Genomic DNA, 27,357 nt, shown 5'->3' with positions numbered 1-27,357 from the left:
AGTGTTAGTCAGTCCAGCGCTTTGATCCAGACTGAAAGAGCTCAACAAATACTGGACTTGCCATGAACCTTTGCACAGATACGACATGTTTCAACATCTCAGCATGTCATGAAATGTCTGGTACAGGCTGGTGTTCATGTTTACCTCAGGATGAACTGTACAGTGATCCCTACACTTTTCATCTATTGCCACAATCAGGTCAAAAATTTTGCTTAATGCTTTGCCTAAAGACATTCCCACTTGGTGTTTAGTAATAATTACTAATTGTTAGCAAGCTAACATGGTAAACTAAGATGGTTGACATGGTAAACATTAGGCTACACCTGCTTAGCATCAGCTTGTTAGCATTGTCATTGTGAGCTTGTGAGCATTAAGCTCAAAGCAGTTCAGTGCCTGACTGATTCGTATTGCTGCAGACTTTTTGTCTTGCTTTTCATCCTTTCAAGGGAAATATGACTATACATTTCCACATATATACTTGTTACCTCTTTACCTTGGAGTATATTCTATAAATACTCCAATACTAATGCAATTAAAGCTGCTGCACGGTGCAGAAAGGAGCGCAGGATGGTGCTGTTTGAACACACATGCTGGATCTTTCTTTTAGGTTCACTGGTGAAGTTATTTTAGAAACATGTTTATTTTGCCACATGAAACCAAACATAAAAAGAAAGTAATGAGTAATGATTATTTTATGTTTTTCACGGTTGTAGATCATCAACATGTGCACCAGTAACAGTGAAAGGAAGCATCATATGTGCTGCTGGGCAGTGAACAGTTTCCATCTGTTTTGTTGTCCCTTCCTCATCTTAGGCACCTGCTTTGTTCCAGTTTAGTGGGCAGATTATAGTGCCCCACCAGTAGGGGTGCCCAATTCGGCCAACTGATCCGACTCACACCCCTCCAACCGCCAAAAAAGGCCTGCCAGAGCGGCTGGTGTGCAGAGCTCAAGCTAAGAATAACCCGGACTGTCCATCTCGGGGATAAAGTTACCTTGAAGCCTCCCTGTGCTCTGCTCTGACCTATACCCATGTGAGGCACCAATAACACAGGGTGGGATATTTTGTCTGCTCCCCCTCACCCTGCCCAGCTCTGTGCTTTGCTTGGCTCTTTCCTCCCCTGCGTTGCTTTCCTTTGCTCCACCATCCCCATACCGCCTTCTGCAATGCTGCCACACAGGCAGCTCCAAATTCCCCAGCACTTGTAAACTTAATATTTGGTTTTGCATTTATTTTTTAATTTTTTAATTTTGGAGAAGTTCAACCTGTGGATTACATGCATCAGGAAACAAGCCTGTGATCACCAAGTGGAAATGGAATAATTTACCAACAGGGAGTTTTTTTTTTTTGCTGTCAAGTGGATGCTGATTGGATTGGATTGCGGAAACTGTGATTTTCCAGTCAGGTCTGCATGAGGAGGCTTTGCCCCCAACTGAAAGGATTAGACCTGAAATAGTCTCCGTATCACCATGGCTGAAGGTAGGACTGCTTCACCTGCATTAACAACGCTTTTTATTTGCTACGGCAAAGAAAGCCTTAATAATATATGGTCTTTAATAAATAAATGGCAATGTTTTGAAGGGCTGCGTCCTCTCAGGAAAATGTGTTGAGAGTTGGTTACTATAAATACAGGAGATCATGTAGCCAGTGTATTAGCAATGCTCTCTTGTGACAGACATGACTGCTGCTGGGGCTGACCTCTGGGTTTTCAACTGTGGAAGAAGAACTCTGATACTTGTAAAACTACCAATACAGCAGTGTAAAAATACTCAATTACAAGTAAAAGTCCTTCATTTAAAATCCTATCAGTAGTATTAGTGAAATATACTTGAAGTATCAAAGGATAAAGTCCTGGTTTTGCAGTAAAATGAACAGTTTACTGTAGCTGGTCGTGGTGGAGTTGGTTTTAACTACAGCGGAAACAGCTTTCAACTCGGACACCTGTCTTATCTGTTTTCTTGTGAGGTGTCACAAGACAAATGGCTGGAAACCACGGCTTTAATCTTAACACGGTGTTGTATTTTAATCTGTAAAGTTAGTAATAACCATATCTGTGAGACATGAACAATATGTCCCTCTTCAGTGTAGTGGAGTAGAAGTGTAAAGTACAATAAGTAGTACAACTACCCGAAACTTTATTAAAAGTACAGTACAGTAAATGTACACAATTAGTTTCTAGACGTTTTTTTCCATTTAAACTGTGTTGTTTTGTATAATCAGATTTTTTTCAGGTCTTGAATAAACAATGTCCACGTAAAGCACAATAACAAGAAGTTTTCTGTCGTAATTGGTGAAAGTTTATGGTGAAACACTGACACCACCTGTCCATCCTCAATAGTTCAGTTTAGTGAAAGGGCTGTTTTTTTAGGGGGGGTTTTTTAGCATTTATTATGAGGAAGTGAATCATGAGTCTGCCTTCCCCTGAGTTCATTCACAGGTGTCTCTAACACCCTGGCACCAGATTGATGTCAGAAAGTAGAGCAGTGCAGCTACTCTCACACTCTGTTGATTAATGATGGCGAGGCCGTCATTAAATGCCTCACAAGCATTTTCCACTGTACTAAACAGATGGGAATCATGTGCAGATATGTTTGTATAATCTGCATGATGAAATTGGAACAGCTGAGTTCTGCTTTTTCTGATCTGTAATATGACAACATGCTGAAATCTGTGATAAATGTATGTTGATTAGGATACAACACTATTAGTTTCATCTAATTCACATAATTAGAAAAAGCACATACATGTGTAGGAACAGAATGTTATTAAGTGAGACACTTTTTCTTTACCATGTGAATTATGAATCCTGTGATCAAACAAGAAATAGCCGTGATCTGTCAGGATTTAGATGCAGTGTGAAGATAATGAAGCTGGGATTGGGGCTATGGAGAATCATCATTTTTCCACACATGTCGTAGTAACGTTTGGTCAGGGATTTCGCTAAGTCATGTAAAAGTAATAAGTTATCGTCTTACTGACACTCCAACTTCGAACTGTTTATTTTCAAAAGATGCTTTAAGGTGATGGAATCTTAATACAGTAGTATGGCAGCTATTTTAAATATACACACAAATAAACAAACAATTTTTAGAAGGGTCCCTTATTTTGATTATTACAGAATTGTGACCAAAATATGTGCTGAGGGAGGGGGGTCATATTACAGTTGAAAAATAAACTTGTGAGTACACTGTGGGGGAGACGCTTTTTAATTTTGACACGTGTTTGGCATTTCTATGCCATCATATACATTCATCCTGACATATTGGTAATAAGCTAATATTGGCCGATATATTGGCCCTGCTCATTTATTGGTCTAGCTTGAGTATGGCTGAACATACTGATCATGTTTACAGTCTGAGTCCTACTTAAGATTTATTCAAAACAAGACATAAGAACTTATTCCACTGTCTCAGCATTAGCACCATTATCAAGAATATAGAAGAAAAACGATCTTAATGATGTCTCACAGTGACTTTGTTTTTGCTCACACACAGCAAGCACATCCGCCGCCTCTTCCTCCTCCTCCTCCTCAGCCGGTGGGTCCAATGGAGCAGTGGCGCCACAGACGAGCTCTCTCCGGTCTAAAGGTCTGGGGCTCCTCAGGAAGGTGAAAGTGTCCGTGGAGCTGTTGATCGCACTGGGTGCTCTGCTGTCCTGGGTGGTTGTGGGAGTGGTGATGTTTGACTTTGTGGAGTACAAGGCAGTCCCCGGTAAGTCATTAAAACCTCCAAAATGTTTCTCTTTAATACCAGTCGTCACATATGCAGAGTTATCAATACATGTTTGTGTGTTTTTTCTCAGACATTCAGCAAATCATTACGGACCCTGTGCAAGCAGTGAACGACGCTGTTGATGAAGTATCCAGTCTGCTCAATAAATTCCAAGGTACATGAGAGAAACACATGACACACCTTTATATATTTCAAAAGCAAGTATTGTAACACATAACTCTCCTATCTGGTCCTCCAGAGTGTGCACCTGATTTAAGTGACCCCATGTCAGCTGCCACATATGCAGCGGAGGAAATATCAGTAGCGAAAGATGGATTTGTTCGATACTTTTCAGATGAGGAAGGTATGACAGCTCACTCATTATCAAAAATTGTGCACCCTATTCAGGAAAAGATGAATGTTACGCACCCATTTCTCTGATAATCTCCTTCAAAATCACAGGAAACTTCTATCTCAGCTACATTGACCCCGTGGTCATTGGTAGGCAAGCTTTCCATTCAACTAATGACTTCGTGTGCGGAGTGGTGGGCTCCTTCAGGGACACACTGTGTGCTATTGTGGATACTGTGTTGGATACTATATCAGATATAAATAAAGGTTTGTATTCTGTATTTTAATACTTTCAAACTGAAGATTTTGTTTGCTTTCAAGTAAATAAACGTAAATAATCACCTGAGTATGTCTTGATTAAAAAAAGAATAATCTTATCTAGTTGAAGCATTAATAATTTACCTCAACCAGTCTCTTTGTTTTCCTCAGGAATAATTGACCTTAGCTACATTGACCCTGTGGTCATGGGCAGAGGTGTCTTCAGTGTTACCAATGACACTGTGAGTGGAATAGTGGGCTACATGCAGGATGTCCTCTGTGCCATCTTAGACAGTGTACTGGATATAACAAAAGGTACCTGCTTTGTATTGTTTACATGTCATGTTATCATGTCTGCATTGTTTAGTCAGTATTTGTTGCTTACATGTATTGAAAATGATATTGGAAATCCATTACAAAGTCAACATTATTACTAAATAACTGTCCACTTGTGTTTGTTATCAGTGAATAACAGTGTAAACTGGTTGCTAAAATACAAATTTAGATGGTAATTGTCAGCTAACTGCAACCCTAGATGCTTGTTTTGGTACTGAAAATGATTCATTACTGACCAAGAGCTTCTCCTTTTTGTCTTTAATTGTCTTTTCTAATGTAACTCACTGGAGCGCTGGCCTAAATGTGTGTTGTTCTTCTCAGGAACCACTGACATTAGCTTCATTGACCCTGTGGTCATTGGCAGGAATGTCTTCAGTGTTACTAATGACTTTGTGAGTGGAGTAGCAGGATATATCCAGGATGTGCTTTGTGCAATCTTAGATCTAATACTGGACACATTCAAAGGTACAGTATCAGCCATGTGTTTTTTTACCTTTACTTACTCTGTGTGTCCCATTGCAATGTAAACTCTACTGTAGTCTGCTAACTGCAGTTTTCACAACCGTCACAACCCTAATTGTTTTGACTTGTCTGCTGATCAGGTATCCAGGATGCTGTGGGATTCAGTCCGATGTCGGTTCTGCAGAGAACAGCAGAAATCACCACAGAACAGATAAGCATGCTTGTGAGCTACGTCTCCACAATGCTGATCGGTGAACAAGGTCTGTTTTAACAAATGATGATGTGTAATTTACATACCACTTACATCTCGTAGGGTGATAATAGATATATTGTAAAGAGCCGCTTTTACTGATCGTGTGGTGTGATGAATTTTCAGGCATCGTGCCGGAAGTGTCCATTGACCCCATGAAAGTTGTTGAAGATGCTGTGTTGGAGTTCACAGACAAGAAGGATTTGTTCGTGGCGTACATGTCGAGCATGATTGTTGGTGATGAAGGTATGATTATTGCATTAGTTGTGTACAAAAATATTCTCCCTCAAATGCTTCAGTATTATGAATCAGAAAAGATGAAAAAGTCACTCACTTTTAAAATATACTGACACCTCTCGTGCATGTTTTCTTCTCTTGTTCTAGGTGAACCTGCTGCCACGCCAGTTGTAAACATAGTAACTGAAAAAGGTTTCACTTTGTATTACAGTTTTAATAAACCTAGAAACATATTATTAGCATATTACTGTTAATTATTATTCTCATAAATACCTTGCCATGTCTTTGCTTCTCTTTTCTCTCTCTGTTTAGATGAAACTGTAGCCTCTCCAGCTGATATAAATCTGGTGAGAAGAAAAGGTAAGTACTGACGTTATTGTTCTACCTTTCTTTGCTGTCACATTAAAATGAATTCATTCGAGATCAAGCTAAATGTCTTTCTTTATCATATCTCTTTGAAATGTAGGTGAATTTCTGCCACCTTTCGAAAAAGGTAAGAAAATGTCATCATATGTTGCTGATATATTTAAAAATGTATTTTTGGACAGGTGCAACGTGTTTTGCTTGCAAATAGTGTGCGTAGACTTGTTGAGTGCCTTTGCCCCTGTATTATAGTGTGGCCTTTCATGCATGTTCGCATTGATTATTGTTTTTCTAACCACTTTTTATGACCTGGTTTCAAGTCTGCTTTACAGTGTCATGTTCAGTGTAATACAACAACCCTTTAGTAATATGAAACTGTATGTACTCCTTTTGCACTTAATATATAATGGCATGAACAAACATACATTTTTATTGTAATGAACCAACCAAGTTGTTATGGATTTGGTGACTGCATCTCTCCCTCTGTTTGTCACACTGACCGTTTGTTGGATGTGACCATTTGTTTTGCCATTAAGTTGTTTTTGTTCCAGTCATCATGTTTTGCGTCCTTTGTTAAAAAATTATTTTAATATTTCATGACCACTTGTCTTTAATATGTGTCCCTTGGGGTTGCATTCCTCTGTTCCCTCTCGTTGTTGAAGCATCTTCTGTACAACTGACCAACTGTCTGACATCTGTATTTCAACCGTTTACCATCTGTGATACACTGTATGTATGTACCTGGATTGTTTGTAATGGTTGACGTGTGATCTTGTGTGGAATATTTAATTTTACCTTTGCATGGAATCATACAAGTCTATACCACATCTCAAAAGTTAGCAATGAGAATATTATTGACTATCGCCATTTTAAATGGTAATATTTTGGGAGGTGCTAACAAAGAATATATATTTGCAGTATTCTATATTTTAATATTTAGTTATTTAAAAATCCCATGAAAAGATTCAAACGAACCATGAATTGATCCAAGCAACAAGGGGGACACGGGGACAAGCTTAAAGCATGCTTACCTCAGTAGAGTAAGTGAACATTGGCTTCTTTCTTCTTAACTGGTAGGCTAAATAAACACATGTTAATGCTAACATTGGAAAGCAAAAGTTACAAATAGCTCATTCAAATTTTTTTGTGGGCGTTTTTCCTTATCTGTTTTGAGGGTGTTGGGACATGAGATGTTGGATACTATACAGATTGTAAAACCCCCTGAATCAAATTTTGTCATTTATGATATTAGGTTAAGTAAATAAAAAAGATTTGACTTGATATGCAGCTAAAATAGTCAACAAATGTACAATCTGCTCCTGCTTGATGTTTGGTTAAAAACTACAGTGCTCAGCATTTTCAAGAAATTATTTAGCCTTATGAAGAAAGCACCTAGAGACTACGACATCATTGGTTGTGGGCTTTTCATGGGATTTGTTGACAGCAAGAAAAAACATAATAACAGGTTTCTCCTTTAAGGTAATTTTAACAGTATCATAATCAAATAGGCAAAATGACCAACAGAAGAATGTGGTGTATACTATATGATGCTATGAATGGTCACTGTCATTGTTGCCATTTCATCCCATGAAATTCCTTCTGTACCTTTAACAAGACTGGATCAGGATTTCCATGTGAAATGCCAAAGTCAGATAAGCGACATGACAAGGGTTGATGATACAGTTACAGAGATAATGCAAGCTGCCAAAGATGAAGCTGCTCCTGCGGCGGAGTTGGGTAAAGACTCAAAGACTGAGGAGGAGGAGGAGGAGGCTGAAGTTGCCACTGAAGCTGCCAGTGAAACAGATGTGCAAGAGGCAGAGGAGGATGATGGTATTCACACAGTTTTTCTTTAAAAGTCACATTCATTAGTCAGAAACGAGATCAATAACAGGCATACACACTAAATTTGTTGCTATCACATCACTAGCGAAACATGTCAACCTTGAAGAAATTGAAAATGAACCACTACTGAAAGATGAGGGAGTCCTTGATGAAGACAGCAAAGAGGGGGAGAAAATAGAAGAGGCAGAAGAGGTAGAGACGGAGGAAGAGGAGGAAGAAGAGGAGGAGGAAATTAAAATAGAGGAGGAAGCGCAGGAGAAGGAAGAGGAAGGTGTTGGTGTTGAAGATGAATGCAAACAAGGAGAACCGGACATTAAGAAAGAGGTGGTTGATACAGAAGAGGAGGAGGAGCTTGAGGAGTCAAAAACAAATGAAGAGGTGGTTGAAGATGAGGAGGAGGAGGAGGCCAAAACTGAAGATGTGGTAGAAGATGAGGAGGAGGAGGAGAAGGCCAAAACTGAAGATGTGGTAGAAGATGAGGAGGAGGAGGAGGAGAAGGCCAAAACTGGAGATGTGGTAGAAGAGGAGGAGGAGGAGGCCAAAACAGATGATATGGTAGAAGATGAAGAGGAGGAGGAGGAAGAGGAGGAGGCGGAGAAGGCCAAAACTGAAGATTTGGTAGAAGATGATGATGAGGAGGAGGAGGAGGAGGAGGAGGCCGAGGCCAAAACTGAAGATTTGGAAGAGGATGAGGAGGAGGAGGAGGAGCCCGATGCCAAAACTGAAGATTTGGAAGACGATGAGGAGGAGGAGGAGGAGCCCGAGGCCAAAACTGAAGATTTGGAAGACGATGAGGAGCAGGAGGAGGAGGCGGCCAAAACTATAGACTTGGTAGAAGATGAGGAGGAGGAGGAGGAGGCGGAGGAGGAGGCGGAGAAGGAGGCCGAGAAGGAGGCCAAGGCCAAAACTGAAGATTTGGAAGACGATGAGGAGCAGGAGGAGGAGGCGGCCAAAACTGAAGATTTTGTAGATGATGATGAAGAGGAAGAAAAGGAGGACATAAAAACTGAAGAGGTTTTGGCAGAAAAGGAGGAGGACATAAAAACTGAAGAGGTTTTGGCGGAAGAGGAGGAGGACATAAAAACTGAAGAGGTTTTGGCGGAAGAGGAGATAGAAGATAAAGATCTTCATGTGGATGAAGTAAGAGAGGAAGAAAACATTGAAATAACTGACACTGATGTCAAAGATTGGTTTGAAAAGACTGATCAGGATGATCTACAAATAGAGGACGATGAAGCTTTAGAGGAGGAAGAAAAACACGACGAAACAGAAACTGAGATTGAGGTGGACAACAAAGATAAAGACAAGGAGCCTTTAGTCCAACAACTTGATCTTAAAATTCTGTCGGCTGAAAAGCCCAATAATGTCAGTGTTGTGCCTGAGTCTGATGATGCTGAAGAAGAAGAAATGACCAATGACCAAGACAAATACTCTGACATTGTCAATGATCATGATGAAAACAACAACAACAGTGAGAACAGGAAAACTGAACCTATACGAAAGAGGAAAGTTCACATTCCCTTTGAGAGGCTCAGAAGAGTCGGATCCAGAGCTGCTCACAAAGAGGAAGTGCACCAGCACAAACTTGACAAAGGTACAAAACTCTTACCATTATCATCATGTTTCATCATTTCCTTCATTATCAGGTAATGAAAATGTTTCAGAATGGTGTGTTGATAATGATAAATGTGTGGAATGACATATTGAATGTTTTTTCACCAATTGTTTGTGACATGACTAAAGGTAGGTATTAGAGCCTAACAGATATTTGTTCAGTGATTGACATAATGTGTGTCATTTTCATTTCAGTGCTCTTTTTTAAAATTAACATTATGCTTGTGAAATTATTTTGTGACTGTGTTAATAATCAAGCAAGGTTTCAAACCAACAGAATTATTTTCTTCACAGAAGGTAATGTTATTCATCAATGGCTAGTCGTTTCAACATTTTACAAAATAATGTTGTTGATACTTAGTTTAACATCAGTGTGTCCAGTACCAACAGGTCCAGGATTTGTTTAGTCTAGCTTAGTACGAACTGGAAACATGGGGTAATTACCTTAAATAGGCCTAGCTAAATTTGAGGTACAACAAACACTTCACAGCTCAAAAGCACTTTCCTCAAATGAGGTAAATAAAACCCAGATAACATCTGTGGCTAACAGGATAGAATTGAAGAGGACATTTTGGAGTTGTTGGAAGGCTTATATTTTTATACTTTTGATTGAGCGATGTTAACTGTCTTGCTTTTTTTTTAGATAAACTATGCAAAACCCATTATGAAGGCAACAATTTTTTTCATTCCGAGTCATGGCTTGTTGCCTGTGATCTGACTGGTAACGTTAGTTACTGTTAGCTGTAACATTAGCTAGCAAACATATGTTTGCAAAGTGTGTCTCTACTGTTTCCTCAAAACTCTCTCGTAACTCTGATTCTTTGTTGTTTTCCTCTACATCTCCTTTATTCTATCTATGCATGAGAATTTGAGTTATAGCCCAAGTGCAATTTTTTTGCTTTAAATTTGCTAGCAAATTTCTTCTAGATTAAACTGGTGTTGATTATCTCATCTGACAACAGGAACGACAAGTATTTCGAGTGTTTCTTTGAGACACTAACTTTAAACAGTTATAATGGAAAAGCAAATGGACATGGCATGGTCAAGTTTCATTTAAATCAGATACTCGTTTTGAATTAGGTGTGAATAGCTGTGTGGGAAGAGGATCTTATGACTAATACATTACAGCACCCATGAATTACAGCTCAGTTTCAACAGTTTCTTTTTGATGACTCAGTAAAGACAAATCTATTTCCCATGGTGCTAATTGTGTACTTAAATGCTTCTCCTTTAGATCAGTCATTGCCATGGGCTGTGAGCTATAATTAGTGCAGAGAGCCACTAGATGGAGCTAATAGGCTGAGAAACACACTGAACAGTTTTTTAGATGAAGAGATTATTCTATATACTGATATAAAGTCCTATCTGCCCCCCACAGTGAATTATGTATTCATGAAACTAGTTACTGAACTAAACTAAAATCAAGTCTGATTGCTGTAACAATATGACATCTAGCTTGTGGTGTGATTTTGATCATAGTGTATTTTAGTGCTGTAGTGCCTCTAGTGCTTGTGCAAGCATGATTTGTCATGATGACGATATTACAGGTCTGATTACTGGTCAGAATGCCACTGTTATAGACTGTATTGTTTACATACTGCTGTATGATACACTTAGTTCTCAAAGAGGCAAAGGAAAGACATGCAATAAAAGAAGTTAAAGAAGCCATTATTAAAGGTAATCTTGAAACTTTGCACCCTCTACACTTTGCTTATTTTCAAATGAATTGTATATCTCTTCATGTTCTTATTAAATGTAGTGATTTGGTATAATTCAGCACAAACAAGAATGTGCTCAATGCACAAGGGGACCTGATGGTTTTGCTTATGAAGATATATTGCTGCTTACAGAACTCAAAGCCAAAGAAACTGAGAAGGATGAGAAAAAAGAGAAAGAAGCCAAATTTGAAGAAACCATAGAGATAAAACTAAAAGAAGAAAAGCCGAAAGCAGAGGCAAAACCCCTTGAGAAGGAGCCAGAGAGGCCCAAAGGTAATCACTAATAAAATTATATATCAGTGTGTGTAAAAGGGTGTTTTACCTTTTTTGGTGTAAACTATGAAATATGCAACCAAATGCTGTTTCACTGTACTGTATATGCAGTCCATATTGCTAATACTGGTGGCCATAAAAAACAAAACACTACACAAATGTGCTTCACATTCTGTTTGTTAAAGACATTTTACAATTCATGAAAACTGACACTTTCATGATTACTTTCAGGAGAAGAGGCAAGGAAAAAGCTTCCCAAAGAGGCGAAAGCAGTCAAGAAACCTTCCAAAGAGGAGAAAGAAGCCAAAAAATCACCTAAAGAAGACAAAGAGGTCACAAAACTACCCAAAGAAGAGAGGGAAGTTAAGAAACCTCCAAAAGAAAAGAAAGAAGTCAAGAAACCTTCCAAAGCAGAGAGGGAAGTCAAGAAACCTTCCAAAGCGGAGAAAGAAGTCAAGAAACCACCTAAAGAAGAGAGAGAAGTCAAGAAACCACCTAAAGAAGTAAAAGAAGTAAAGAAACCACCTAAAGAGGAGAAAGATGTTAGGAAACCAGTTAAAGAAGAGAAAGAAGTCAAGAAATCACATAAAGAAGAGAAAGCGCCCACAAAACCTCCCAAAGAGGAGAAAGAAGTCAAGAAACCTCCCAAAGAAAAGACAGAAGTCAAGAAACCTTCCAAAGAGGAGGAAGATGTCAAGAAACCACATAAAGAAGAGAAAGAGCCCACAAAACCTCCAAAAGAAAAGAAAGAAGTGAAGAAACCTTCCAAAGAGGAGGAAGATGTCAAGAAACCACCTAAAGGACTGAAAGAAGTGAAGAAACCTTCCAAAGAAGAGAAAGAAGTCAAGAAACCATCTAAAGAGGAGAAAGAGGTCAAGAAACCTCATAAAGAAGAGAAGGAAGTTAAGAAACAACCCAAAGAAGAGAAAGAAGTCAAGAAACCATTTAAAGAGGAGACGGAAGCCAAGAAACCATCTAAAGAAGACAAAGAAGTTAAGAAACCACCCAAAGAGGAGAAAGAAGTCAAGAAACCACCCAAAGAAGAGAAAAAAATCAAGAAACCAATTGAGGAGGATAAAGAAGTCAAGAAACCATCTAAAGAGGAGACAGAGGCCAAGAAACCACCCAAAGAAGACAAAGAAGTTAAGAAACCATCCAAAGAGGAGAAAGAGGTCAAGAAACCAATTGAGGAGGATAAAGAAGTCAAGAAACCACATAAAGAAGAGAAAGAAGTCAAGAAACCATCTAAAGAGGAGGCAGAGGCCAAGAAACCACCTAAAGAAGACAAAGAAGTTAAGAAACCACCCAAAGAGGAGAAAGAAGTCAAGAAACCACATAAAGAGGAGAAAGAAATCAAGAAACCATCTGAAGAGGAGAAAGAGGTCAAGAAACCACCCAAAGGAGAGAAAGAAATCAAGAAACCATCTAAAGAGGAGAAAGAAGTCAAGGAACCACCTAAAGAAGAGAAAGAAGTCAAGAAACCACTTAAAGAAGAGAAGGAAGTCAAGAAACCACCTAAAGAAGAGGAAGAAGTCAAGATACCACCGAAAGAAGTGACAGAAGTGAAGAAATCATCTAAAGAGGAGAAAGAAGTGAAGAAACCATCTAAAGATGATAAAGAATTCAAGAAACCATCTAAAGAGGAGAAAGAAATCAAGATACCACCCAAAGAAGTGACAGAAGTGAAGAAACCATCTAAAGAGGAGAAAGAAGTCAAGAAACCATCTAAAGATGATAAAGAAGCCAAGAAACCATCTAAAGAGGAGAAAGAAGTGACAAAGACCCACAAAGAAGTGACAGAAGTCAAGAAACCCCACAAGGAGGAGAAAGAAGTCAAGAAACCATCTAAAGAGGAGAAAGAAGTAAAGAAACCATCTAAAGATGATAAAGCAGTCAAGAAACCATCTAAAGAGGAGAAAGAAGTGACAAAGCCCCACAAAGAAGTGACAGAAGTCAAGAAACCCCACAAGGAGGAGAAAGAAGTCAAGAAACCACTTAAAGAAGAGAAAGAGGTGACAAAGCCCCACAAAGAAGTGACAGAAGTCAAGAAACCCCACAAGGAGGAGAAAGAAGTCAAAAAACCACTTAAAGAAGAGAAAGAGGTGACAAAGCCTCACAAAGAAGAAAAAGAAGTCAAGAAACCCCACAAGGAGGAGAAAGAAGTCAAGAAACCACTTAAAGAAGAGAAAGAGGTGACAAAGCTACACAAAGAAGAAAAAGAAGTCAAGAAACCCCACAAGGAGGAAAAAGATGTCAAGAAACCACATAAAGAAGAGAAAGAGGTGACAAAGCCTCACAAAGAAAAGACAGAAGTGAAGAAACCTTCCAAAGAAGAGAAGGAAGAAGTCAAGATACCACCGAAAGAAGTGACAGAAGTGAAGAAACCTTCCAAAGAAGAGAAAGAAGTCAAGAAACCATCTAAAGAGGAGAAAGAGGTCAAGAAACCACATAAAGAAGAGAAGGAAGTTAAGAAACAACCCAAAGAAGAGAAAGAAGTCAAGAAACCATTTAAAGAGGAGACGGAAGCCAAGAAACCATCTAAAGAAGACAAAGAAGTTAAGAAACCACCCAAAGAGGAGAAAGAAGTCAAGAAACCACCCAAAGAAGAGAAAAAAATCAAGAAACCAATTGAGGAGGATAAAGAAGTCAAGAAACCATCTAAAGAGGAGACAGAGGCCAAGAAACCACCCAAAGAAGACAAAGAAGTTAAGAAACCATCCAAAGAGGAGAAAGAGGTCAAGAAACCAATTGAGGAGGATAAAGAAGTCAAGAAACCACATAAAGAAGAGAAAGAAGTCAAGAAACCATCTAAAGAGGAGGCAGAGGCCAAGAAACCACCTAAAGAAGACAAAGAAGTTAAGAAACCACCCAAAGAGGAGAAAGAAGTCAAGAAACCACATAAAGAGGAGAAAGAAATCAAGAAACCATCTGAAGAGGAGAAAGAGGTCAAGAAACCACCCAAAGGAGAGAAAGAAATCAAGAAACCATCTAAAGAGGAGAAAGAAGTCAAGGAACCACCTAAAGAAGAGAAAGAAGTCAAGAAACCACTTAAAGAAGAGAAGGAAGTCAAGAAACCACCTAAAGAAGAGGAAGAAGTCAAGATACCACCGAAAGAAGTGACAGAAGTGAAGAAATCATCTAAAGAGGAGAAAGAAGTGAAGAAACCATCTAAAGATGATAAAGAATTCAAGAAACCATCTAAAGAGGAGAAAGAAATCAAGATACCACCCAAAGAAGTGACAGAAGTGAAGAAACCATCTAAAGAGGAGAAAGAAGTCAAGAAACCATCTAAAGATGATAAAGAAGCCAAGAAACCATCTAAAGAGGAGAAAGAAGTGACAAAGACCCACAAAGAAGTGACAGAAGTCAAGAAACCCCACAAGGAGGAGAAAGAAGTCAAGAAACCATCTAAAGAGGAGAAAGAAGTAAAGAAACCATCTAAAGATGATAAAGCAGTCAAGAAACCATCTAAAGAGGAGAAAGAAGTGACAAAGCCCCACAAAGAAGTGACAGAAGTCAAGAAACCCCACAAGGAGGAGAAAGAAGTCAAGAAACCACTTAAAGAAGAGAAAGAGGTGACAAAGCCCCACAAAGAAGTGACAGAAGTCAAGAAACCCCACAAGGAGGAGAAAGAAGTCAAAAAACCACTTAAAGAAGAGAAAGAGGTGACAAAGCCTCACAAAGAAGAAAAAGAAGTCAAGAAACCCCACAAGGAGGAGAAAGAAGTCAAGAAACCACTTAAAGAAGAGAAAGAGGTGACAAAGCTACACAAAGAAGAAAAAGAAGTCAAGAAACCCCACAAGGAGGAAAAAGAAGTCAAGAAACCACTTAAAGAAGAGAAAGAGGTGACAAAGCCTCACAAAGAAGAAAAACAAGTCAAGAAACCCCACAAGGAGGAGAAAGAAGTCAAGAAACCACCTAAAGAAAAGAAAGAGGTGACAAAGCCTCACAAAGAAGAAAAACAAGTCAAGAAACCTTCCAAAGAAGAGAAGGAAGAAGTCAAGAAACCACTCAAAGAAGATGAAGAAAAGACACATCCAAAAGAAGAGGAAAAAACACCCAAAGAAATGGTACACTCAAAACCATCTCAGAAAGAGAGAGATCCAAAACAACACCCTCAAGTGGAGATAGTAGAGAAAGAGGCTAAACCTAAAGAACTGGAGTCAATAAAAATGCCTTCTAAAGAAAAGACAGAAGTGAAGAAACCCTCTAAGGAGGAAAAGGAAGAGGTGAAGCCATTTAAAGAGGAGAAAGAAATTAAGAAACCCAAAAAGGAGAAAGACGGAAAAGAGGTTAAGAAGCCCTCTAAAGAGAAGAAAGAAGTAAAGCCTTCCAAGGAAGAGAAAAAAGAGGCAATAACTTCAGTGGAAGCTGTAGACGTGGAGAAACCTTCTAAAGTAGAGACAGAAGTTAAGAAACTCTCTAAAGAAAAGACAGAAATGAAGAAGTCTCCTCTTGAAGAGAAAACGCCTCCCAAAGTAACAAAGCCTGCAAAAGAAGAACCAGAAAAGATCTCCAAAGAGAAGAAACAACCAGCTAAACCTTCTGAAGAGTTGAAAGAGGAGGAGAAGCAAGAGAGGCGTACCAAAGAAAAGGCAGTACCAAAGAAGCCCTCTAAAGAAAAACAAGAACCAGAGAAACCTTCTAAAGAAGAAAAAGAACCTACAAAACTGCCTATAAAGGTAGAAAAAGAACCAAAGAAACCTACCAAAGAGGAGACAGAGCAAAAGAAGCCCCTGAAGAAACAGGAACAGGAGAAGCCTCACAAAGAAAAGACAGAAGTCAAGAAGATTTCTAAAGAAGAAAAGGAACCAAAGAAGATCTCTAAGGAAGACACAGAACCAACAAAGCCTTCTAAAGAAGAGAAAGAAATCAAGAAGAGTCCTAAAGAAGAGAAAGAACTTATCAAGAAGAGAGACACACAGACAGGTACATACTGCACAGGCAATACAGTGTTTTTAGGAAATACACAACATAAAGGTCCACTGACAACTCCTTCTTAATACATTAACAAGGCAAAGAGTCTACAGCCATGGCAGTGACTCTGTGAGGCCACACAGTGGTACTAGAGCAAACATCAGTATATCAGTGGGATTCATTGCCTAGGAACCGTGAATCTCTTTATACAATTTTGTGCAAGCCATCCAATAGTTTTGACGTTGCCATTCGTAAAGCCATACCTCAATCATGGCTAAAGCTATACATGTACAGTTTGATATGTTGATGATACAGATATGCTTCATTTGCTCAATAAAGGACATAGTTCTTTCTTCATTATAATTTATGTGAAACCTATAAATCGACTTTGCTTTTTTATTTCAGATGTTAGACCAAAAAGTGCTGCGAGGAGAATTAGAGTAGTCAAGAAAGAAGTTGCATCTGTCCTGAAGAAGGAACATCTTAATGCAACAAAAACAGGTGAGATTTAAAAATATAGAGAAGCTTTGATCATTTGTTCAAACAGCTTTAAAGGACTTTTGGGATGAGCAAACACAAGCATGCGACTGTTGTCCTGTTTCCTACAATAAGTGTTGGTTTCAGATGGGAATATTTTCTTACCTTAACCAAGTAGTGTCTTTGTTCTACTGATGGAGGAATGCATCTACAAACAACCTATTTTTTCATTTGGGTATGACTTATCTTTTTTAATGCCAATAGCACATATAATAGAAATGGAAGCTTTAGGTCAAGATTATGAAGTTAAGGTAAATTCTATGACATAATTCAATATTCTAGTATTGATTCAAGGTCAAATTCTTGGAATAAACTGAACTCAACAACATCCTAACTCTGCATAATACTGTGACTGTGACATTATCTTCATGCTCTTCATTTCAGTTGAAGAACCCAAGAAGACTGTAAAGATGCTGAAAGCTTCTAAAAAACAGATTGTTCCTATACTGAAAAAGGAACATGTGAATGTTACAAAAACAGGTAAGTAACAGGTCACTTAGTGTGCAACCCATACTGTGTATTAACTTAAAGCTACAGCATGTAGGATCATAAATAACAATCAATTCCAGCTTCAAATACTCATTATAATTCGTCACCACCACCTGGGTTACTGAATGTGTTATTTGAAAGGGCCTGGCATGTTTTTTCGCCTGAGAATTAACAATGTAATTAAGAGGCTGAAAACATACAATTTGATACTTTTTTTATCAGGCTGTAAAAACCTAACAGTGAATTTACTATGATTACATGGTGCTAATACCTTCTGTGAAGCAGTGTTACAATTACAGTAGATGCATGTGTGAGGGGAAGATGATGTAATGGATTATACTTTTAATTTTCCCCAATTATAGATGCTCCAGAAGTTCCCAAGGTGAAAGCCAAACCAGAACCTGCAAAGAAAGGTAGACCTATAAGCATAATTTTCACCTTTGAAAATTCTGTAAATTCTCTTTAGACGCTCCATATCTAATCTCCCATTGGCCAAGGGGAAATTATGAATTATATTGAAATATTCTAGTTGAATATTATGCATAATTTAAAATTTTTTAGATTTTTAATGTGCGCAACACAAAAAGTGATATATGCTATAAAGTGTCACAAAATGAGTAGTGGCCCACTGTATATTCATGCCTTAAACCTAAAGGTTTTTTGATGTCATAATTTGTCATCAGTGGCAGCTCCCAAGGAGCCCAAGAAGGAACCAAAGCAAAAAATCAAACCTGCAAAACCAGGTAATGCAAAGACTCACTGATGCTGAAGTCTAACTTTTCTAATTTGGTTAGACAGTATATGTTCCTCTCTCATGCAGAGAGGAAAATAAAGAAAGACATCCCAACTGAAACACTGGGGAACCTTACATCAGCATCTCATACCAAAATCCAATATCATTCTCATATTAAAATATTAAGTAGCCAATAGTAATGTGTCAAGGTATTACTAACAACTGCTAACAACCGCTGTGATTGTAACCATAAAAGCATGTGTTTTCACTTTACTGTAATCCACAGATATTGATGCAGTGAAGGAAAAGGAAAAACCAACCCCTTTAAAGAAAGGTAGGATTTTTTTTTTTTAAAAAGAAAAAAAAAGGCCTTTATTAATATTCTAAATTGTAAATTGATGATTACAGTATAACATGAAAATCAGATATTCTGCTGTAGAAGATGAAGTTTCTGAACCAAAGCACAAACCTTTTGCATTTGACATCATATTTTTGTTGTGTGACTTATATTATATTTTTGTACTGGTCACATAATTTCAAATTTATACCATAGACTTGATAATGTACATTAGCCTATTTAACTGAAGTTCCATAATCATGACAAACTGTGTTCATGTTCCTTACTGTTTTGTTTTTGTCAAACTCATCAAAGAGAAAGTTAAATGAGCTCCTTCAGAGAAGGGTAAATTTATTGTATGCAATATGCTATATTTAAACACTCACAGTATATATGTTTCTGTTTGACAAAGAGAAAGCTTCTCTCATGAAGAAAAGTATAGACTTTATTATAATCTGATCATTGTCTTTTATGCATGAAACACAGAGCAGCAATGTGGCACATTGTTTACATAATACAGATAATTAATTAAAAAGCGGTGTCACCAGGTTAATGTAAAGTCACTGAAGGTAACTGATCCAAATGCAAAGCTAGCACTAACTTTGTGTTTTCTGACACAGAAGTTCCAAAGGAAAAGGTCAAAGCAGCTGCTGTCAAGAAAGGTAACACTCACATTATTAGTTTGCAAACTACAACGACTTGTTGATATTCTGGTCATCAAATAACACAATGATTAATGGCCATAGTGGGAATAAAAATTGCTCATTGTCACATTGTGCTTTGCAGAGGTTGCTGCTACAAAAGAAAAGGCCAAACCAGTCACCTTGAAAAAAGGTAAGACTGGTGTCTGTCGTAATATACATCAAAATATCAATCTAAATACATGAACTGCAATTACATATTCTATGTGTATTTCATTATTATTATTATTATTATTCATGTGTATTTTGTATTGACAGAACAACAAGGGACTCCCAGAAATGCCTCTTTGGTAAAAGAGAGAGTCAAAATAGTGCCTATGAAGAAAGGTGCTCTTCCTTCATTTTATGCGTTTTATTGCTTTCAGATTCAGATTCTCTGCTGTAGTGAGGTGACTCACAGATCCTAAGAATTTAAATGTTTTTTTCTTCTTGTTTTGTTTTCAGTAGTCAAGGTGCCCAAAGAGAAAGTCAAAGGAGTCTCTGCAAAGACAGGTGCAGCGCATTATATATCTCATCATCATCATCGAGGTGTTCTAAATGGTTTTGCATATACAACATTATATTATATGTTTTATTTTGCAGCTGAGGTTTCAAAACAGAAGCACAAGCCAGTTCTAAGAAAGAGAGGTATGTATGTATGGCATGTATATAATAAATAGCTCAATAGTTTCAGTGTCATCTTGGTCTTTTTTTTCTGAAATGACAATCCTAAAATCACTTGAATAGAACCTGCTCCTCTCAAGACAAAACCAGCCCCAGTAGTCAAAGGTAAGACGACACTTATCAGCTTTTACATTCATGATTAAATAATCAAGCAACTCACTTAATCTCTTATTTCATACAGAGACAGAAGCACCTCACAAAAATGCATCTCTTACAAAGGAGAAGGTGAAGGTGGTGCCACTGAAGAAAGGTACTTTTTTTGTTTACACGGCCTTTACTAAAAGTTATTTATATATGCACACAAATATTTTTTCATTGATTCAGCTGTATCTTTTTCACAAATTCAAACCATTAAGTTGGATTATTTTTTCTGTCTTAGTGCCTGTAACTCCAAAAGAGAAAGTTAAACCAGCATCAACACAAAAAGGTAGTTACAGGGATTGAACATATTACAGGTCAAATATCTTAGAGGACATAACATAGACATTAATAATCAAACATTTTTCTGTATGTGTATTTATTATATGTGTAATTGCATGTATTTTTATGTATCTTTTTTTGCCATCACTTCTTTACAGTAGGTCAGTTTGCAGATATTTGATTACGCAGCGTAGGAATAACATACATTAATTCTAACTGTAATAACATGCATGTGCTGATATTTTGTTGTTGTTATTATTCTTTGCTTTAGAAGCTGAAGTTCTCAAGGAGAAGAAGGCCGAGCCAGTGGCGCCCAAAAAAGGTTTGATTTCTTACACAATTCTTTGTTTCTCTTTCATTTTTAACTGCATTGTGCAAAGTACAGTAGTTTCTTAGTGGATTCTCACCTACATACATTAGAGTTAATAGGGCTTTTTTATTATTGTAGCACCAGTTACCAAGGAAAAACCAGCACCTGCTGAAAAGAAGAAAGGTATCCAGCAGAATTAGTTTGTAGTGCTTTTCTGTGTTTTTTTACAGAGTACATCTGCTGTAAAAAGCTGCCTTATACAGCACTGTAGCAGTCCAAGTCAATCATATGTGATTTAATGTCAGAAGATTCTATTGACAGACATGAATCAGTACATGTAAATATAATTTCAAAGACATGTTCCATTGGTGTTGAAAAACCCACTGGACAAAATGAAAGACAATGTCATTACCTTAAAAAGACAAAAGAAAAATATCCGGAGCCCAATATCTTGATATTTTTGATCTGCATGTAATTTCCAAACAGCAGAGGTGAAATGCTTTCTCTAAGATTTAAGCTGCATGGCATCAGTGTGAAAAGCTTTCTAGGCTTGTAGCTTTTCACACTGAGTTATTGTGACATATCTGTTTCTTCTTATGTAGAAGCTGTTGTGAAAGAAAAGACAAAAACCTCAAAGAAAGGTGCTGGTTAGTCTCTAATAGTACATAGAATATACTTGTAGGTACATTTTCCATTTTGCAGATTAAAAATCTGTAATATCCAAGCAAGGTGTCTGCACAAATTTCTCATCTAAATAACACGTCTCAATCACATCTTTAAGAAGTGTGACTTCAGTAACTTCAGTGGGTAGTTCAGTTACTTGTTACATCCATTACTTTTTACAAAGTTAAAGTCATCATGCCAATTATTTTTCTTTCTGTCACTTTAGAACCTGAGGCCAAGCCAGTTCTTGCCAAAAAAGGTAATGCAGATACAATCCCCCATTGTTTGGCAAAAATCTAATCATGCTTAAAACATAACGGCTGAAATATCTTTCATCTTGTCTCATATAGAAACAGTAGTTACAAAGGAGAAGCCTAAAGCAGTTCATGAAAAGAAAGGTACATCTCATACCTATAACAAAATAGTCAAAGAAAACTTTTGTGCTTCCTTCAGAATTGTTGATGCTGTTGTTGTTGTTGTTGTTGTTGTTGTTGTTGTTGTTGCATTTGAATTAGCTCCTTCTAAAGCAGAGGCTGATGCAAGAAAAGAAAAAGTCAAAACTCTGCTAAAGACGAAAGGTAGCTCACCACTGCCATCTGCCTGCAGATGATTTCCTGTGGTTGTGCCGTACAAACATTATTCTTATCATCTAATTACATATAATTAGATAATTACATATAAGAAGATGATAACTATGTTTTACAGTAGTATTACTAAAGCAACCATAATCAAACTAGATAACAAAGCTACTCACTGAGAATCTTCAAATGCTATTATATTCTTATTTACTCAGAGCCCAAAGCACCAGAGGAGAAAGTCAAACCAGCTGTTAAAAAAGGTACAAAAATACAACATTTACTTTTCACATTGTCATGTTTGGTGACACATATATGTAGTTATTTGTGTCAATGGGGCATTGGTCTTCAATGTGTTGTAATTACGCACCAAGCATCATTGTAACTCACTATAAAGATATAATATGTATTTTCTCCCTGATGGTGCAGCCATGTTGAAGGAAAAGATCAAACCAGTGTGTGTGAAGAAAGGTACATTAGTGGTGCTTCAGCGGTAATCCATAGAACCATTGTGGGATTGTGATTACAATGATCTAGTCATGAAATATAGGTCACTGTATTTTGTGAAAAGCTCTGATTGGATTGCTCAGCAGGGAACAAGCATTTTGCCTATGAGATCAACAATAAATGATTGTAGAGAAATGTGGCACAGTAACAGGAGAGTGATTTCTCTGCAGCAGCTCCATAGACAAACAGCTGTTTCTATACAGTGGTCCTTATAGGAATACTGTATGTTTGTTTAGACAGGTGTAGTTGGTAGATCTGCAAAGCGCTGCACAGATTTTTTTTCAGGCTTTTATAACTGGCCTCTTACCTTCTAAAGCTTAGACACTAAAGAGATGAGACTCTGAGGTAAAGCCCCACCAAACATTAACAGTGTGCTGTAAATGTTGAGATGTGTGGAACAACTCGCACGCTTTACTCCAGACTACACCCACAATAAAAAGGTATAGAGGAAATGACAGGGCCGTTGCACAGAACCAGAAGCATCGAAAGTGGCAAAACCAACACTTGACATATCTGGGTTTCCCCAGATATCTTCTAATACCTGACTTTGGTTATTATGGTAAGATAAAATCACATGTCCATTTTATACATTGCTTGTAAGAAACCAAAGTCAGCATCCTACAAATAAAAGTATGAAATGTCCCCTGACTTTGTGCACAATCATCAGATGCATCAGTCTTTTTTGTTTTTCCATTATTAAAAAGAACAAATCAATAATGTTTCTCTGCTCAACAGAGATTACCTTTCTAATGCTGATAACAGTACACACTTCATGCTTTCAAGCTGCTTAAAGCTTTTTTGTTGTGGAAATGCTGTATTTTACACTGCAGTGTACGTCTATGTCCTGATTGCCCATGTCTGACATTAGTCTTCCCTTTGCAGAACTGGAGAGTCCTAAAGCAAAGGACAAACCTCCTGTAGAAAAGAAAGGTACAGTGTTTAGTACAGTGGTACAATTTATATTAGTTTATCCTGCTAACGCATATATTGGTACATGTTTGTCAGGAGTGAATGTGTAAGTATATTGTTGAATATGATGCAAACCTTTCACAAGAAATGTTTCTCAAAGTAAAAGAAGGCTGTTTGTTTCATCAAGTACATTTTGTCCCTGATGGTGCAGCCATGTTGAAGGAAAAGGTCAAACCAGTCCGAGTGAAAAAAAGGTACATTAGTGGTGCTTCAGTAGAGGCAGCACCAGCAGTGGTAATCTGATTACTGAAACATATATGTTATAAGTAACACTATCTAATATCTGCAAGACAGAAAATCCCTTTTTAGCTGCACTCTAGAATGAATTGGGACATTATATGTGGAACGTTACCTCTTCCTTTCCTGACAATGAAACAACACAGTTATCCATTTCCTACCAACTTGTGTTTGTTTCATATTTGTGAAAACAGAGAATGAGGTTTCAAAACTAAAGGTCAAACCCACTGCAACAAAGAAAGCTACGAACACAGTCAGCTTCAATAAAGATACAGTATTATTAGCTGAATGTACTTAAAGTATCAAAAGTAAAAAAAAAATAGCAGAAAAATGTACCTTGTGAGTCTTACATAGTTATATTATTGCTGATGCATTAACGTGAAACTAGCATTTTACTGTTTTATTTGGTCAAGCTGGAGCCAACTGTTTTACATTCCTCTGGTAGTTTAATTTGTAACAAAGCATCATATTCTCCAAATAATTCAGTGAAGTAAAAAAGTGCAATATTTCCCTCTGAACTGAAGTGAAGTAGAAGTCTCTAAGAAGTCAAAATGTAAACCAAACAGTTTACAATACACATACTTGTGTGTACTATAGAACTGAATTATTCATCAGCTAAAACAAACCTTTTTTTTTTGTTAGAAAAACCAGTTGAGAAGAAGACAGCCAAAGAGGAGAAAGCTGAAGGTACATGGTGTGATCAGCTGTGAGAATTGAGATAACCCAATCAACAGAATGTCATCACCAGTCTGCGATTAAACACTGCCAGGGAATTGTTTGAATGTTGAATAGTTATTATGAATTGTGTATTTCTGTTTACAGAGGACAGAGTTCTTAAAGAGATACAGCCGCCTGCAAAGAAAGGTATCTTGTTTGTCAAGTTATCAAACTGCTGAGAGTTTGAAATGAATCGATGGAGCTTGATTTACTAATTCCTGTTTTTTTTTTGTAGAAAAACCTGTAGAGAAGAAAGCTGCCAAAGAGGAGAAGATTAAAGGTATTGTGTGAATGTGCTGTCATAAGGTAATACGAAGTCATATATCACTGTATTGTTTTATGGTTAATTAAATTTATGTTCTCTTTTTAACAGCAGAGCCTGCTGTATCAGACTTTCTTATGGACGGTAAGTGCAAATTCAGCTCTCATGACCAAAATATCACACAAGTGTCAAATTGCAAACTCAGTCGTCTCTCTGGCTGCCAAAGCAAGGCGAGGAACGCACTGTACTGACCTGTGCTGTGACTCCCCCAACAGACGAGCTGCCCTACTTCCAGTGCTTCTTTGTGGATGAGGACGAGGCCCAGTTTCCGTTCTACGCCTTCTCGCCGCTGCAGATTTGAAGCTTCAGTCTGACGCCAGTCTGAGGTTTACAGTTTACAGTGTAGTCAATTTCCTGATAATGACAAGGTCACATCACACCCTGTGCTGCTGAAACGCGGCTGCTGTTCACTGTTGGTCTGCAGGATAAAAAAGCCTGGACAGCAGAGGATGATGGGTGATGGACCATTATTTTATTTCCAGATTTGGTTGAGCTCTCGTACCAAATACATGCAGCTAATGTCATTCCTTTTTTTTTCTGATTTCTGATTTCTGTTTTTATTTTTTTATTTTTTTGCATTCAATTCTTTTGAAAGGTGGATTTCATTTATATTTTACATGGAACAATCTAGTGTAGGATCATTCATTTAGATCCTCAAAGCAACACATGCAAATACGTTTAATATAATTTACTACTCACTTCATTTTCTCATGATGTAAAAAAAAGAACGACCTCTGCACTACTGTACAATGGTGCAGTTTTTTAAGTAGTAACGTAGTATTGAATATGTTCAACCGTGCTGTAAACAGGGTACAAAAAAATGGCCACAATCACTAATCCAAGGCTTACAGGGGTTCAGTTCCTCTAAGCCCACGTTTACTTGAAAAGTGGTTTGTACATGAATTTTTATGCTTGTTCATGTGTGTAGTTTATTTTCTTCATCGCATGGAAAATGGCAAAATCTTTAATACCCTGCTTCTATAGCCCTTTATTCAACAGTTGGACTTTTTTTGTGTTTGTGCATAATTCCATAATCTTGATATTATTTTATTTATTTCAATGAATTTGTTTTTCCTCTTACATTTTCCTCTTTTTCTTCCCTACTGGGCACACAAAGGGAATCAAAGCATTACTAAAAGGAAATTGATCTTCTTTGCATTTTTAAAGACACAGCACCAATGTTTGTTTTTTTTTCTTTTGTTTTTTAGTTGTTAATTGTCAAAAGGAATGACTATGCACTGTATAAGAGAGCTCCCAATCTTACTCATGAAACACTACCTGACATGTTGACATTTAAAGTCTTATTAAACTTTGTCATCTAGACATTTGCACCAGCTCCTCATTTTGATATTGGTGCTAATAAGAAGCGTTGCATTGCCTGAACTCTCAGAATGAGGTTTGATGTCTTTTTACATTGTAATTGTTTCTGGCGTCAAGTATCAGATTCATTCTGTAATTACTCTGATAGACCAAAAACACACTGTGACCGACTTTGGTCGTTGTCCGTGTGCACAACATAGAAACTTGACATATTTTGGAAACCATTTGCGCAGGTTCAAGAACGTGGCAGAAGAGTCAAAGACACTATTTCCAGGTTAAAAGTCTTTGAAAATAATATTGTGTATTTCATGCTGCTGGTCTACATAATATTAATGCGTATCTTTTTTTGACTTTTTAAATGCAGCATGATATAAACAGGATTTATATTATATGGATATCCTGTACTTAAGATGTACAGGCAGGCCTACCTGATGTCAGATTGATTTCGAAAACTGATGTTGGTCATAAACTCAAAGCCAAATCATGTTTTTGAAATCTCTGAAAAATGATATATAGACAGTACCCATGTTGGCATCAATGTGGTTATGTTTAATGTTGAAACAATGACATCTTTGATTATAGCTGTTGATCATGTGATCACACTCTTAAGTTGTTGCAGAGGGTGTTGCATGTTTGGGCAGATGATCTCAGATGTTAATTGTCACATTAATTCTCAGTCAGCTTGTTGCAGCTGTTGTTTACATATGGCTCTTTACATTTTGCTCCATATGCTGCATAGAAGACAGTTGTAACAGCTTGCAGTACTAATCTGAGTCCACATAAATGTAAATCCACTTATATTCTTATTAAAATTATAGGAACACACTTTGGTGCATAAGACCCTCTGCAGCTCACACCGAGCTCAGGCTCCAGTAACTGTAGTGTAACAGCTGGAGTTTTGTGGTGATGTGACTGTTGAAGTTGTGGGTAAAGACACTGTCCTGTCTTTGAATATTTCTAGAAGTTATTGGATTTTAGGAAAGAAGATGGGTAACTAAAAACATTTTGATTGATGGCGGCAACAGATTATTTGTCTCAGTCGTGTTAACTGAATTATATCAGAAGACTCACTTTTACCAAGTGAATATGTGCAATACATAAATATTTGATGATCTCAGTGATGAAGCACTGTATGTTTGTCTGACAGTCCTAGAATGAAATGTGCATGATGTGTGTTTTTATTTTATGCTCTCAAATGTTTATATTATAATTTTCCCCAACCTTGAGAATGGCAACACTAAATACTTGAACTCATGAATCCAATAAATGACATTTTGTCTCTGTGTAGTGTTGCTAACATCATATAATTACAGTTACATAACTGTAATTAAAGTAACCTCATTGTAAATAGTTAAATGAATGGAAAAATAGACTAGAGATTTGCTGAAAATGATGTTTTCAATCATTACTACTGAAAGTGCTCTTTACCTTCAAATCACATTATGTTTCATTTGTCAGTGACACCTTCATTTTGTCTGTGAATAGAAGCTATTTAACATTAAAACATAGCAATGCAATGCAAAA

General features: G+C 37.4%; 1 protein-coding gene across 1 annotated transcript; it reads left to right on the top strand.

Annotated features, from left to right (window-relative positions):
• The first annotated feature begins 1,049 nt into the window (after window positions 1-1,049).
• On the top strand, window positions 1,050-27,357 carry si:ch211-266g18.10 (titin). The gene is made up of 41 exons (XM_056393891.1): window positions 1,050-1,478; window positions 3,494-3,709; window positions 3,801-3,884; window positions 3,969-4,073; window positions 4,172-4,327; window positions 4,490-4,633; window positions 4,976-5,119; window positions 5,257-5,376; window positions 5,493-5,612; window positions 5,751-5,795; window positions 5,916-5,963; window positions 6,070-6,096; window positions 11,043-11,102; window positions 11,276-11,416; window positions 11,648-16,345; window positions 16,739-16,834; window positions 17,255-17,350; window positions 17,722-17,772; window positions 18,043-18,102; window positions 18,379-18,426; window positions 19,050-19,091; window positions 19,216-19,263; window positions 19,389-19,457; window positions 19,575-19,622; window positions 19,713-19,757; window positions 19,857-19,898; window positions 19,975-20,043; window positions 20,173-20,220; window positions 20,485-20,535; window positions 20,662-20,706; window positions 21,126-21,170; window positions 21,413-21,445; window positions 21,537-21,584; window positions 21,702-21,764; window positions 21,980-22,024; window positions 23,151-23,198; window positions 24,117-24,161; window positions 24,297-24,338; window positions 24,427-24,471; window positions 24,565-24,597; window positions 24,729-27,357. The coding sequence occupies exons 1-41, from the start codon at window positions 1,469-1,471 to the stop codon at window positions 24,812-24,814; spliced, it is 7,509 nt and encodes a 2,502-aa protein (XP_056249866.1). The 5' UTR covers window positions 1,050-1,468; the 3' UTR covers window positions 24,815-27,357.

Source organism: Seriola aureovittata, chromosome 13 (genome assembly GCF_021018895.1).
Source record: "Seriola aureovittata isolate HTS-2021-v1 ecotype China chromosome 13, ASM2101889v1, whole genome shotgun sequence".
NCBI classification, from domain to species: domain Eukaryota; kingdom Metazoa; phylum Chordata; class Actinopteri; order Carangiformes; family Carangidae; genus Seriola; species Seriola aureovittata.
This window is presented reverse-complemented; position numbering and strand designations above follow the sequence as displayed.